At 50.1% G+C, this 15,092-nt stretch overlaps 1 protein-coding gene across 2 annotated transcripts in view; it reads right to left on the bottom strand.

The window, feature by feature from the left end:
- Positions 1 to 536: 536 nt before the first annotated feature.
- The window catches only part of ASTN1 (astrotactin 1), a 300,064-nt gene continuing 285,508 nt past the window's right edge, over positions 537 to 15,092 (bottom strand). For both annotated transcript variants that reach the window (XM_047077313.1, XM_047077314.1), the window contains exons 21-23: positions 14,024 to 14,124; positions 4,641 to 4,824; positions 537 to 774 (exon numbers count right to left, since the gene is read on the bottom strand). In XM_047077313.1, the coding sequence (XP_046933269.1) occupies positions 537 to 774; positions 4,641 to 4,824; positions 14,024 to 14,124 (523 nt within the window). The remainder of the gene's footprint in view (positions 775 to 4,640; positions 4,825 to 14,023; positions 14,125 to 15,092) is intronic.

Here is a 15,092-nt window from a genome sequence, read left to right as displayed (position 1 = left end):
GGCCACCCTCCCAATTTCCTGTGGTCTTTGTGAGCAGAGCTTAGGCTCCCAGAGTGAGATGCTTCCTGAGGAACGCTTGAGGCCGGGGCCCGAGGCCAGTCTAGCAACTCTCTGACCTCATCTCTGTCCCCAGCTAACGGACTCAGGGACTCAGTGAGCACAGGGTGCCTCGACCTGATAGACCTTTCATGGGAAACATGGCAGAACTCTTGAGCATTTTGATGAACCTCACGGGAAAAAAAAAATTAAATGAAACAAATCAACTGTAAAACAAGCCCCAAAGTAATCCCCTGCAGAGAAATACTGCACGAAGCTGCCGGATGGCAGCTGTACCGACCATGCAGATGGAGAATGTCATACCAAAGAAGTTCCACCGGGAGCAAGGATCAGTTTCTCCCTGGTTTAGCTATTGCCTCTCCCTGGTTTAGAGGTTTTAATGTTCCATTAAAAAATATTAAAAATCCACAAACCAACCCAGATGTTCCTCTCCTCTCTCCTGCTTCGTTTCGGCAGCCACACCATCTGGCTTCATGGCGCTAGATGTCCTTGCTGTCCCCATAGTCGTTGTAAGGGACGCTCAGGGTCTGCTCCTCGCACGTCTTCCTGAGGTCCCGGCTGAGCTCTGACCAGTCAAGTCCGTAGGGCTTGATCTCACTGTAGCGGCAGCCCAGGTACTTCAGGGAGCCACGTCGCAAGCTTATCTTGGGTTCCTGAAGGAGGCCATTGCACCAACTGCTGAGATCGCCTAGCTGGGAAAGGATGAGGCCAGCTTTCCTATGGATCAAGCGTGGAGGATACTACTATTAGTGCGAGGCTTCATTATTTCTTTTAAAGCCTTATTTGTTTTTGAGAGAGTGTGAGCAGGGGAGGGACAGAGAAAGAGGGGGGGGGCAGAGGATCTGAAGTGGGATCCACGCTGACAGCAGCGAGAACGACACGGGGCTCGAACTCACGAACCTCGAGATCTTGACCTGAGCTGAAGTCGGACGCTCAGTCGGCTGAGCCACCCAGGCAGCCCTAGAGTGAGACTTTTCAACTCCAAGAGGGCACAGCCTAGAGTGTTCTACCTGCTGGTCTAGCGTGGGCACTTAGAACAGGGGTCTTCCATAAATATCTGTCAAGCAACTGGTTGGATGGACGGATGGGCGGATCAAAGAACAGTCTGGCCGTGCCAAGTGGGACAGGCACCAAAACAAAAGAGAGAAACAAAATGCCATGAGGGAAAATAAAGAAGAGAAAACAACTGATATTTTAGTGGGCATTTATGCCCTTTTAAAATCACAGGGTTGGCAGTTTTGAAAGACAAATCAAATCCGTTTTCTTTACAGCCAGCAATTTACCGTCATCAAATGACAAATAATGCATTTGAGTGAGTATTTGCCTTTTCCAGGCTATTTCAGAACTAAGCAGAAACAGCTGATATACTGAACTTTGGAGGATATCAATGTAACGAATTATGCCCGTATGGAGGTAGTGGCAGTGAACTAAGGGCCAAGACAGCAATGCCCTCGGGGCACAATGATGCAGGGCCATTCTTGGGGGGAAAAGCAGACTCGCGGTGGCACACGTGACCTAATTAGCCTTCTGGTGAGCTCATGCTCCGTTCCGCCTTCTACCTTGGAAGGCCAGGAGGCCATGGCCATTGCGCCCCAATCAAGAGAGAGAGGAACAGGAGGGGACGAGAGGGCACCTGAGCTGCTGCAGATCGCCAGGAGAGAGAGAAAGGAACAGAGGAGAATGAGGCTGCCCCAAGTTCACGCACACTGGAGTGCAGTGATCCCTCTGGGCCAAGACCAGAGCCTGGGGGCCTCCACGAGCAGCCTCGGGAAGCAGGCTGTCCCCACAGTCCATCTCACTGGAGTACAGCCTTCTTCCCTGGGCCCATTTACAGTGTCAGAGAGAGGGGCTGCCTGACAGCCAGCTGTCAGACTCACCGCCTCTCTGGGCCCTTAGAAGCAGCGACGGAGCAACATTTCCCTCACTCAGCTGTGTTCCTCTCGTTCTACAAAGGCCTGAGTGCTCAGAGACCCACGGCATTTCTCATTTGAAAGAGCTCGTGGGAGGCTGTAAAATGCCGTCGTGAAAAGCTCAGTGAACAGCACCCCTTGCAGGATTTATCAGCGGCTAAGCTAACTTCTCATGTGAAGAACCACTCTTTTCTAATCTAATCAACAATTCTTTGCAGAAGATGGAAGTTTCTGCACTCCGTTCAGGATGACCTTTCAGAGAACAATAGCCACATTCATTTCATTTCTCCCCTCCTGTCTGGCTGTGACTACCACCGGGGGCGATCTCATTGCGTTCCCGGGAGGCCACGCTGAGAGGCACAGAGATGATGCTGGAGGAAAGGTGTGGAGATTCAGCAGCACGGTCAAGGGGCTGAGAGAGGGTGAGGTCATCGGAGGGCAGTGGTATTTTCTCCGATGTCAGTGGTGGGTCAGAGGAAGTCAGACACTCCTCCTGCCGCAGAAATTGCATCTGATGCAGACCGTCTCTCCTCTGCCTCTCAGCCTCTGCAGTTTAGCCACGCAGGCTTCCAAAAGTTGTCATCAACAGGGACTTTGGTGGCCCTTCCTCTTAATCTACCCCACTACATGTCATTAGTTGTTGACAAATTCTTGGAAGGTGAGAACAACCAATATCGTTCTCAAAGTATTTCAACCCGCAAGTCAATCTGGAGGCCTCTGTGAAAGTTAAGGGAACAGACTTATCTGCTCACAGGAAGTATGTAGCCCACAGACCCTCTTCTGTTCACTCTCAAGATGAGCTCCAAAGTGGGCCGATGCATCTCAAGGCACAGCGCTCTTCCCTTCCTGTGGTTCTCCGAGATCCGTGACACTGGAAAGTAAAACTTGATTTCCACAAGCTAATGAAATTACACAGTGTTTTCTAATATATAGCCTTGAGAAACCAGCATCGCACATGGAAGGGTCTCCAGGGAGGAGAGTCTGCGAAGAGAGTGTCAGGTCAGCAGCACGCCCTGCTTTACAGGGGGATCCACGCTTCTTCCCCTGCTCCCTTTCTTTATTAACCAATTTTTCCCCCGACTCTTGAGTTACAAGAGAGAAATTTTAAAAGCAATCCTAATGCCCTTGGAAATCAAGATGATATATGCAATGTTAGTGCTATTCAAATTGTGACATTTATGTTCCCTAACCAAGAACTGTATATATACACTCAATAAATGTCAGGAGGGAGGAAAGGGAGAAGGAAGGAGGGGGGGAGCAGAAAGAAGGGAGGGAGCAGAGCGAGAGGGGGAAGGGAGGTGGGGGGAGAGAGGTGGAGAGAGGGGATATTAGGTATACGTAATAATAAGGGTAAGAGTAATAATGTATAGACCGGAGGGGACATATCTTAATGTGTATCTTCTCTCTAACCCAGGGTTTGCTTTTTACCGAAACTGAGACAAAACAAATGAAAAGCCCCTTATGTATTTCCCTCTGTGACATAGCTCTGGCATCTGTTTGCCCAAGGACCGCCAGTCTCTATAAACTGCAGGAAATAATTTATGAAATGCAGAAAAGATTCTTCCTAAACTTACACTTCAAATCATTGTATTTTGGAAGATACTCCTAAACTTCCTCCTTCTTTCAAAAGTAAGAATGCAGGAGGGAATGTCCTGAGCAATGGTCTTCTACGAGAGTTTATAATTTCAGGTCACAAGAGGCACTCTGATACTGGGCCTCCCTCCAGTTCGCTCAGAGGTCAGATGGGTGGGACAACTTCTGGGTGATACTTTCGTGCAGCCTATTGGCAGGAGTGCAAGGATTCTTCAAGTGCTAGAGGATTCCATTGTGTTGATTGTCTTCATTTTCTTTCCTTCTTTTTTTTTTCTTAGTCCTTGGCTCTCCCCTTTTTTCTTTATGAACTCCTAACTAATTCAAGGACATACAGGTGCCAACATTCCATGTGAAAAGCCTCTTACACCGTCTATCTGAACATTCCAGTGCTTCCGCTGAAATCTGTTTTTCTTGGAATATATAGCCATGATGTAGAAACAAAATGAAGTTAGTATCTGCACACATCGTCCCCATTTGTCTCTTTCTAAGAATGTTATCTGAGTTGTAAAACCTATAAGCAGTAGGGACTGAGTATTGAAAAGTTGCAGCTTCAGGGCCAGGGAAACACTATATTGTCCTAATTTTGGCCTATCAAGATAGCTGTCAAGGTGGATACTGACCATCACCACGCTGTCTTTCAAAAGAATGTGCAGTTGAGCTGAAAATACGCCTGTGCAATGCATGTTGCATAAGCAAAGTTCATATGCAATAAATATGTTTGGATAACCCCTTCAATAAAATTCCTAATTTTCTTTCACAAGACTAGGCTTCTGGCTCCTACTGTGTTTTAGCATTTGGAATGCCATGTCATCGTGAAAAAGAGGCGGGTAAAACAGGTCAAGGGCAAAGATTTTTTTTAGAGTTCAAGAAATGTATTCATGACTTGGCTGCTTAAATACAGCTTATGCAAAACTAATCTATATGAACTGGGCTGTGTAAAAGCACAGACCTTCCTTCTACAAGCAACTAAGCTCACCCAGGAAATCTCTGTGAATTCGTGGATTCAGTATTATGGTGTAGGAGGTACCAAATTTCAAAGAGCTGAGGTCTTTATGAGAGGCAATGAAGTTTATTAGTTACCTGGGGCCCAGTTCATCCTCACACCGCCAGGTGAATTCTCCAAAACTCTCATAGTGCTGGTTGTAGTGGTAGAGGACTCGGTGTAGGGTTGGAGAACCCAGATCCAGGAGGGTGTTATAGGCCGTCTGTTGCTCCTTCCCACTGGTGTAGCCATTGAAGAGATTGTAGATCTTATCTGCTATCTCTGAGGAGGACAACAAAGGTAAATAAATAAGATTTTTAACGTTTGTGTATACACGTGCAACATGAGTGTGCACGTGTATGCAGATGTGTGTAATACATATCCGTGTGTGTGTGTGTGTGTGTGAGAGAGAGAGAGAGAGAGAGAGAGAGAGATGTTGCTTAAATACCAAACCTGGAGGCTGGAGACAGGGGTTTGAGTAACTCACTTTATCTCTGCCCCATTGTTTGTAGCTCTCTTTTCTATAAAATGAAAACCTTCAAATGGAATATTGCTGAGGTCAATTTCAGTTAGAATAGTCTCTGTCTTTGCCCATGTTTCCTGAAAATACAGTGCCAGAGGCAAAAGACTTCAGATTAATACTTTATTGGCAAGTGCAATCCCAGGGAAGCTGGAAGGAGGGAGGAAGGAAATGAAGCGAGAAAGGGGGCTGAGTGACTCTAAGGGAAGTGTGCTAAGGGAGCAGGTGGTACGTTTTGCAGGACGGGATGTATGAAGCTACCAGAGCCCCACCAGTCTGTCCCAGGAGAATGGAAGACTTTACCCCCAGCTCCCATCTGTGAATGGTCTGCAGGGACTTCTCACATTTGCCTTCATGAGCCATTAGCTCTCCCGCACTTCCGGCTTGCATATGCTTGGGTACCAAGCGGGTCCTGCAAAAGCTACTGGGAATCCCTGGGTGGCAGGGGGTAGAGATTTGGCTCAGGGATGAAGTGAGGTAGTCAGGCGATGCCAGGGCAGCGTGAAGAACCCGGAGCAGTGAATGGTCGCAATTTCTAAGGCAACCTTGGCCCCACGATTAGGATTTCAGGAAAACCAAGCCTTTGCAAACCCACCCCCCCCCCCCGCCGACCAGATATGAAGACACGTTTGCAGATCTGTGGTGACACAGAAATTGAATCCAATACATCCTGCAGCTCCAAATGAGTAATCCTTCGGTTTAATTTAGAACTCTTATATTTCTCCTCCAAGGCATACATTGCTAAGACTGAACTTGGTGATGTGGCAAAGTGGCAATGAATTTGTATAGCCTTGGCATTTTTTCTATGGAGCTCCAAGCACTTTATCATTAAATGTTTTCGTATTAAACCTGTCAGAAAGGAGATTTGTTCACATTTCCTTCCTAAACAGCTGGGAACTGAGATCTGGAGAGCAGAACTGTGTCTCAGATCCAATGTTAAATCTGAGGATGAAGAAACTAAGTCTACAGGTTTCTGAGACAGAACTTTGCCCACTCGACCTCCTGTTAGCCAAAAGGCATAGCAACCTGATTCGCTGTCACAATTCCAAGTGAATTCAGGGACTGTTGGTAATGACAGTCATTGTTGTAGGAGTTTCATGGGTTGGAAGGAAGAAAATTTCTACTCCTACTCTGTCCAGACATTGCAATGATTTCCTTACTTTTCTATCTTGCCCATCGCCTATGAGGACGGGGGCCAGAGCTTCTTCCACGTCCTGAGTGCCCAGCACAGGGCCAAACAACATAGTAGTTAAAGAACATCTTAGCTAAAAGAATAGAACTCATGATCTATCCAGTGATATTTCTCTATCCCACACTCTACCAATCCTTTAGCAATCAAACTCTGATGGCCAGCACCTTAACTGCATTAAAAATAACTTCAGTCCAGAAACCCACTGAGATATTCAGGATTTTTAAATTCTCAGGTTGTTAAAATAGGATCAAGAGGTAAAGTGGACAGTGACTTAGAATATAACGATCTATAGTACCTCTAGTTACTTATTAACGGTCTCTTGATTGTTAAGAAATTTACGTATATAAACTCTCATCCTCACACCATCACTGCACGATGGATACGAATGTCTGTATCCTACACACGAGGACGTTCGGAGAGAGGCCAGGTCACCCACCCAAGGTCACATAGCCAGTGTGGGCTGGAGTCAAGATTTAAAACCATGTCTGTCCTCTGTTACTCTTTGGCACTAATGCTCAGGGGATTGGAGTGTTTCACCAATTTGAGACACAGGAGGCAGAATCCTGGTGGATGCACATCTGAGGTGACTGTTTCTAGTAGACCCAAGGTGGCCCCTAGGTGTCGAGAAAGAGGGACTCCCAGTAAGTATGCAGGGAGCCTGTCATTTCTGGAGCCGAGACAGACAGGAGCAGAGAGACCAGTCTAAGAGCCGTATTGTTTGCAGTGAGAGGAGGGGAATGTGTACTGAGAGAAGAAAGACCAGAGGAGGAAGAATGTGGGCGATCAGACCAGAGCCCAGATAGGGAGGGCTGGGGTTCTGTTTATTGATGCCTCTCTGTTCTTATTTCTGGTGATGGGAAATAGCATCCCTGGCCCCAGGCCCTGGTTATGACTGTCTCTGCAGAGGAACGGAGATGGCTGAGAAGGTGTTTTCGGGTGTATTTACTATTCTCATAACACAACAGTAATATCCAACTAGAGAAGGCTGATGCTTTCCATTAGCAGCAGCACATATGCCCGAGGCCAGGTGGGAGAGGCCCGGGTGCCACCATAAATCTCCTAAAACCAAGATAATCTAACTCCAGGGTGTGCTTACAAGCCTACATCAGTAAGCGCGATGCTATATTCAGAGGGATCTATATGCTAGGTTCCTGGCGCGTGAGTATTTCTGGTTCCTCCTATTTCCACGGACGAAATTTAGAGATGTTATTTCATTAACTTTCATAGCATCTCAAGAAGTCATTAACTCAAAGAATGGAAAAGAATACAAGGTATTTTTAGTTATCATTTTACCCAGCTTTCAGCTTCACAGAAGTCTTGGGTTATCCAAAACAGGAATATGTCCTTCCTCTCTTTAAAATGCATGGTGTTCAGGAATACTTAAAATGCAGGTGGAGGGATGGCAGGGAGTCTACAGACATAACTCATCACAAAAAATCAAGCTGAGTTACTAGTTCTTAAAAGGGAAACGATACCTCTTAGGGAGCAGAATAAACCAACAGGGCTGGGACTTAAGCCCTCAGACGCAGAGGATGGTTAAGAACAGGCACCGTGGCATATAGCATCATATGAAGGTGAGTTCCACTACACTAGCTGTGTGGCCTTGGACAAATTACTTAACCTCTCTGGGTCTTAGTCGACTTTTCTGTTCTGTGACGGTGAATAATATACACCTTCCGAGATTATTGCGAGACTAAGTGGTGTTAAACATAAAGCCTTTCTTCAGCACAATGTCTGGACACAGTAAGCATACATGTATTCATCCATTCAATACAATCACCATGTACTTGGCATTTTTCTAGGCCACTCAGGCTACATCAGGGAGAAACTGACAGAAGTCCTCACCCTCGAGGCACTACGGTCCAGTGGTAGGAAGAGGTACAGAGCCTGACGCAGGGCTCGAACCCACGAACCACGAGATCATGACCTGAGCCGAAGTCAGTTGCTCAACTGACTGAGCCACCCAGGCGCCCCACCATGATAGGTCTTATTGCAAAGATGACCCTGGAGCCAGGACCTGGAGGTCTTGGGAGGGGATGAGCTGCAAGGAGACGTGGGGAAGAGCATGTCAGGGAGAGGCAAGCCAGCACAGAGCTCCTAGGCTATGGCGAGCAGCATATCCGAAAACAGCAAATAAGCCACCATGTTTGGAGTAAGATGAGTGAGAGTCGAATGATGGTGGATGTTATTTTATTATTATTATTTACTATTATGATTATTACTGGTTCATCACTGGATCAAGCTTTTCCCAATGGCATGAGAGAGATACTGAAACACAGGAGTCCAAGAGACTGTGGGAAACAGTCTTATTTGAATGGGGGGGGGGGTTCCTGGGGCAGAAGTGAACTTTCTTATACCCCAGCAGTGGCTGCTCTTTTTTTTGTTTATTTACTTTTGAGAAAGAGAGAGAGACAGAGAGAGACAGAGATTGAGCACTAGGGCGTGAGAGCGGGGGAGGGGCAGAGTGGGACAGAGGAGCCAAAGCAGGCTCCACGCTGACAGCAGAGAACCCGATGTGGGGCTCGAACTCACCAACTGCAAGATCATGACCTGGGCCAAAGTCGGACGTTTGACCCACTGAGCCACTCAGGCGTCCCAGTGGCTGGTCTTTTTACTATGAAATAAACAAGAATCTTGGAAGCATCTATCCTCCTAATGGCTTCCTTGCTGCTATAACGAAAGTTCCTTGAATGGAGGTCCTAAGGCACCATTGTCATGAGTCCCTGGGTCTGTCTGGCCCCACAATGAAGTAACTGATCACAGAATTCTATATGAAAACATGAGGGCAAGGAACCCCACCTGGCTTCTATCTTTGTCCTTCTTGGCACTGTCCACACCGCCCGCCCCCACCCTCCAGCCTCTGTCCCCTTCCCCTGCAGCCTCTCACCTCCCCCGGCTGCTCTGTGCTGCCTTCACACCCGTGATTCTCAGCCCTGGGAATAAAATTTGATTCTCCACCTGGAAGGCCTGTGAAAAACACAGATTAATGGTTCCTATGGAGTTCCTGATTCAGTAGGTCTCAGATGGAACCTGAGAATTTGCCTTTCTAGCAGGTTCCAAGGTGAGGCTGCTGCTATTGGTCTGATCACACTTTGAGAACCACGGCTCTAGACAAATTAATTCTCTCAAGGGTTTCCTTGCTTCCTCTGGGACCGGCAATATGGCAAATAGCTCTCCCTTTCCCCTTGACCTTGGCAAACGTTCCTGATGTCCCTGTGTTGGCAGAAACCTTTCTGAAGCATTCTCCCACACAGAGGAATCCTCCCATGCCCCCAGAGAAGGGCAGCCTCTCAGCCTCTCACGAGTACTTGCGAACAATTTACTGCTCTCTCCGTACATACATAAGCGTCCCTCCACCTTAGAAACTCACCTGCCTCTTCCTATTTCCCCCTGCTTATTTCCTGACCATTCTTCCAGAAAGAATCTGGCATCTAATTCATCTTTTCCACCTCATTTCTCATCACCATTTAGGGCAACTTCACTGTCGACATGGAAGTCCTCTTTAAGACTAGCTCCCCCAGCCATCAGGAGTCAATTATCCTGTCTGAGACCTTCTCCAGCTTTGTCCCAGTAAATCCCAGGATCACATACTGTCAACACAACCTCCTTTCAAACTTCCTGTACTTCTTCCTGCCGTCAAATCTGTCCTTCAGCGATAGAAACCACCGCTCACTTCAGGCATCGGCTCTGTCTGCCTCCTTCTCTACCTGGCACCATCCACATGGCCCATGGCCTGTGCCCTCAGCCGGCTTGCTCCATCCTTTGTCTCTTCTCTGTCTTCACACAGGCTCCTGGGATCTGCTGGGGGACAGTCACAAGCCACTGAGCTAGGTGGTTCTGCTCGTGCTCCGTTGGCATTCTCAACACACCCCTGCCCAGCCCTTGTCACAACATATGACGCCTAGCATGACCTCTTTCTCTCCTGTCCCACATCCAAGCCATCAGCAAATCCTCTTGGTCCTACCATCAAAATAACTTAGGACCGGCCCACTCGGCACCACGGCCCTCGCAAGCGTCCCCTCTCCTCTGTCACTGCCACAGCCTTGGCTCCCCACTTCTATCTCGGACCTGCTATCTGGAGTCCACTCTCAGCACAGCAGATGAATGCTCCCGGACAATGTGAAGTCCAATCACGTCCCTCTTCCGCTTGAAGGGCTCCATTGCTTCCCTTCCGAATCCCAGGTTGAATCCTCAGCCCTGCACTGGGGCCCCACGGGATCCGCCCCACAGTCCCTCTGAACTCCTCTTTGCCCTCTCTCCTCCCCATCCCTCTCCACCATGGGGGCCTCCTTCCACATCTTTAAACACACCAAGCATCTCTTTCGTGCTGTTCCTCCTTCTGCAATGATTTTCCCCCAGTATCCGCGTGTATTCTTCTCCACCCTCTTCCCAAACCATGCCAGTTAAGATTCTGCCCTCAGCTTGGAGACCAGGCTCGTCTTATCGTGGACACTAGCTCGTTCCTCCCGGGAAGGGTGCTTTCAGGAGAACATGACGAGAAACTCACTGGCTCAGTGGCTTTAGTGTCATGATGTGATAAAATTCTTCATAGGAAAAGTGTGCGTACAAGGAATAGAGTCTAGCTTCCTGCTGGGTAATTAGGAGCCGAGGTCATGCTCCGGGTCACTTAAAAGGTAATTCCCATTTGTTACTAGATTTAAACTCAGACCCAAGTGAGTTATATTTATGACCACCATCTGGGTTTGAAGGAGGCAAAGCATATGGTTTTTTGGTACAGCTGCTAGAACTGTATTAATTTGTGAGGATCCCCTCAATTAGTCCAAGCCATTAATCTGCACGTTTGCCCCCTACAGGACCCCCTTTTGGCTGAAGAGTAAAAGCACCTGGTGACGCTGTGTCATTCTCTCAGCAATAAATTGACTCTCCTGCTCCCCAGCTGGTCTGCTGGGCTTCCAGACACTCTGCTCTGTCAGGGAGCCCAAGGGGGCAGCCGCACGTCTTGATTCACTTTGGGGGCTGAATTAACCCAAAGGAGCCCCACAGAGAAGCAGAACAGTGGTCTCTCCCAGGCCAGCTCTCTACGTTGGCCATTCTTTGGTCCAGTGTCGCGGTCTATCCACCTGTTCCCCCAGGTAGCACTGTGCTACAAATCTCCTACCTGCTGATCCCACCCCTGATGCCCCACCAGCCTGCGGCCTCTTCCGCAGGCAAGTCCAAGGGGCCTACTTCTGCTGGCAGAGACATCAGCAAATTTTCCAAAACAGAAATAACTGGGGCACCTTCCCACAACCTGCTCCTCTCTGGCTTGGAGTAAGAAATCAACAGTGATGACATAAGGGGGCCGCCGGTCCTGTCCAGATAGCCTCTCATTGCAACCCCAGGCTCTGGTTTCATCATCTAGGGATTTCGAGACCTTCCAAAGTCATTTGGTCCATACCCTATCAGCCAACCCTATCTCACTCTGGAGAGAAGCGTCCCAGTGGATTCTCATAGTTCTAAAAAGGGGGATTTTTCCCCCCGCCACCTAACTTGAACACTCTGCTTAAAATGTAGGTCTTTTATTCATTCAAAGACAGGTTTTCACTCTTTTACACAATGACCTTCTAAATATCTAATTTAACATTATAGGCAAAGTGGGAACTGATGTCAAATAATGGGTCTGAGTGCCGAGGCTGTTAGCTGCTCACTTTGTGACCCTGGTCAGCTGTTCACTCGACTCCTAATCTCAATTTCTGCACCCATAAAATGGGGGCAATATTCTATCCATTCAGTAAATGCTTACCGGGTCCCTATCGGAAAGCAGACTCTGCATGGTTAGTGGCGGCATTTCTGTAGTCACGGAGACTTTGAGGCTGGAATTTTAAGCTGAGCCAGTTTCATCCAGAGAAATGTTGTGGCCAAGCAATTTGCTCATACCCCTTACGTCACCTCATTTGGGCTCCTGACTCCAGTTGTATCAGGTTGGCCATGAGGGGCGCCATCTTAGAATGTATGTTCCCTAACATCTACTGCACCATTCCTACGGGATGGGCACGAGAAAAAGACTTAAAGTAAATTCGCTCATTTGACTCTTATTAGACTCTTATCAGGTAGGGTAGTCTTATCCCTTCCCCCATTTTATAGATCAGTAAACGGAGACATGAGGTGAGGTCAGCTGCTCAAGGTCAAGTAGCCAGCAGATCAGGAATCTGAACCTGGACGGTCTGACTCCAGAGCCTAAATTTTCCTGTCACCAGTCGGTCACCATGCTGCCTTCCTTCGAAGCATTAGGGACGTGACAGTGAGCCAACAAAGCAGATTCCGCTCTAGCAGAACTCACTGTCCAGTGAGAGATACTGGGCCCGTGAGGATACTAACAAACGGAGATGAATGTTCCGAAGGAAAGTAACGCGGTGCTGCGGAACCTCCAGCAGTGCCTGTCCTGAGGAAGGGACACCGGATCCCGAATCTGCAGGCGGAGGGGAGTTAATCGGTTCGCTCAGGGCTGGGGGTGGAGAGCACTGGAGGCAGCGAGAGCGGAAATGGCGTGGGGGACCTGAGAAAGGTGGTGGGGCAGAGACGCAGAGATTGATGGGGAGAGGGGACAGGAAGAGGCTGGCAAAGCGGGCCAGGGTCGCCTCAGTCAGGTCCCGTGTGTCTGGTGAGTATTTTGGTCTCTGTCACGGGAGGCGTGGCAATCCTTGAAGAGTTTTAAGAAGGGGCCCGAGCAGGGGCAGATCGCTGTGTGGAAAATAACCGCGCTCTTCACAGGCCACACGCGTTCAGTGAGGCGGTAACTGCGAGGATCCTTCCAGGAGCTGTGAGGGCTACCGCCAGTGGTTCCAGTTAACGTAGGTCTGGGGCGCTCCTCCCTGTGTGTTTTCACATCGCTGCGCGTGCCCCTGGAACGCTGCGGGACCATGTCCCTCACGGGCAACCCGATACTCCTGGAGCCAGGAGCCAGCAGGAAGGCCACCGGCGGGGCCAGCAATCAGCGTGGCCACCCCACTTCCCTTCCTGAAACTTGCACGGCCGGAGCTCCCCCCGCCAGAGCCGGCCCGTGTCTCCGCTCACGTGCAAATCAAATCGGCCCTAGGCCACCAGAGAGACGGCGGTGGCTGGACAGGGCACTGTGCTTGGCATCAGAACTCTGCAGAAGGGGTGCCCGGGATGGCCAAATCCTGGCTCTGGAGGCCACGTGATAAGCCTCAGAGCAGGGGACGCTCTCGAGACGCGCCAGGGGGCAACATGAGGAAGGGGATCTCTAGCAAGTGGGCTGTTTGTGCCACGGATGTTGACAGAGGCAAACCCCTTAAGTGACAAGGGCCTATTCCGGTGCACTGAAGAGGGACAATTCTCTACCAAGGGACTGGCCCATGGATACTCTGAAATACAGAATTAAGGATTTGGAAACATCTTTGGGGGGGGATACGGTAATTAATTCCCCACCTGCAGACTCTCTATGCTTTAATTCAAAATAACCCTTCAGATGTGCACAAACACACGAAGCCAGCAAGTGCCCGGATCAGGGTCCTGAGGGCTAAGGTCACGGGCACTTCGATGCACACCCAAGCGTTTGGTGTTGTCGCCTGTGCGTGCCCAGGGCTTTCGTCAGCGTGTCGTGCCAGCTGCCTGACTCTCAGACCGTGTGAAATAGCGGCGGACCGTGAGGCTCTCCACCACAGGCAGAGGCGGAGGCGATCAGACAGGTGCCGCCCCTGGGCTGGGCCTCGCATCCTCCCCCTTCTCCGCGGAACCCACGTTCTGTCTGACTCCCTTGCTCTCGCTTTCGGCCCCCCGCAGGCTCTGCCGGCCCCGGCGTCACTCACCTTGGGCTTTGACATCATCCACCACGGGGCAAGGGGTCTTTACGATCACGTCGCTGGGCCTGGAACGCCGTCCGGTGTTGTCCACGCCCCACAGGGTGAACCTGGCAGAAGGGGGAGGAAATGGTCGTCAGACAGAAGCTGAGGGCCTGGCTGACAGTCAAGCTGTGCTTGGGCGGGTTTGGCCCCGGCCGTTCTCGCAGCCTTGTGTCAACCTGCTGCTACCACTCACGTCGTGAGGTGCGTAGCCCAGAGCCTCTCGTGGCTTCCCGGCGGGTCCTGGGTTGTAACGGGGTGCCTCGGGTATACTACTTGGCAGAAAGGCATCAGGGCACCGAGCAGTGGTTCTCAAAGGGGGGCCCTCAGCCCAGCGGCATCGGCCTCACCTGGGTACTCGGCAGCCATAAAAGTTCTCCCGTCCGGCCCAGACCTACTGAATCGGAAACTCCAGAGGGGTGCTCTAACAAGCCTTCCACTTCTACTCTGACGGCCACTGAGCCGAGCGAGGACGTATGTGTCCAAGGAACCTGGGGTCAGACCTCGGGTCCGAGGCCCCACTCCCCGCCGTGGGGAGTTACAGCTAAATCCTCTGAGCTCTCCTTTCTCTCATCTGTGAAACGGGATGATGATGAACCCGCCTGCAGGTCCCTGTGAGGCCGAAATGAGATCATTACGTCCCGAAAGACCGAGGACAATACCCGGAAACCGGCGACACTGAGCAAATCACGTTCATTCTGTTCTGTCCTGTCTTGTGCTCAGATGGCACGGTGACGCAGAGGGCCGAGGACAGTTTCTCCCTTTTGAAGTCAGAAGCGGAACAGCCAGCGTTCAGGGGTCCTGACTTGCCTGTGGCTGGGGGGCCTGCTTCCCATGTACGGCTAGTTCCACCCCACCACGGACCAGAAGCCCCAAGTGGAAACGCGGGCTGCTGGGACTGAGAATGTGACGAGCTGCCTGGGGGCAGGGCCCAGACCACACCTGTGGGCCCCGCAGGACTGCCTGGGCTCCTGGCTGTCAGTCAGGCTGGGGCCGGTGCTAGGCTTTCCCTCCTATCTCCACAAGGCGGCTCAGT

Source organism: Lynx rufus, unplaced genomic scaffold (assembly GCF_022079265.1).
Source record: "Lynx rufus isolate CCGP_SWC_20201006 ecotype Redwood Valley unplaced genomic scaffold, mLynRuf1.p SCAF_15, whole genome shotgun sequence".
Lineage (NCBI taxonomy): Eukaryota > Metazoa > Chordata > Mammalia > Carnivora > Felidae > Lynx > Lynx rufus.
Note: the sequence above shows the minus strand (reverse complement) of the source record. Positions and strands in the feature narration are given on the sequence as shown.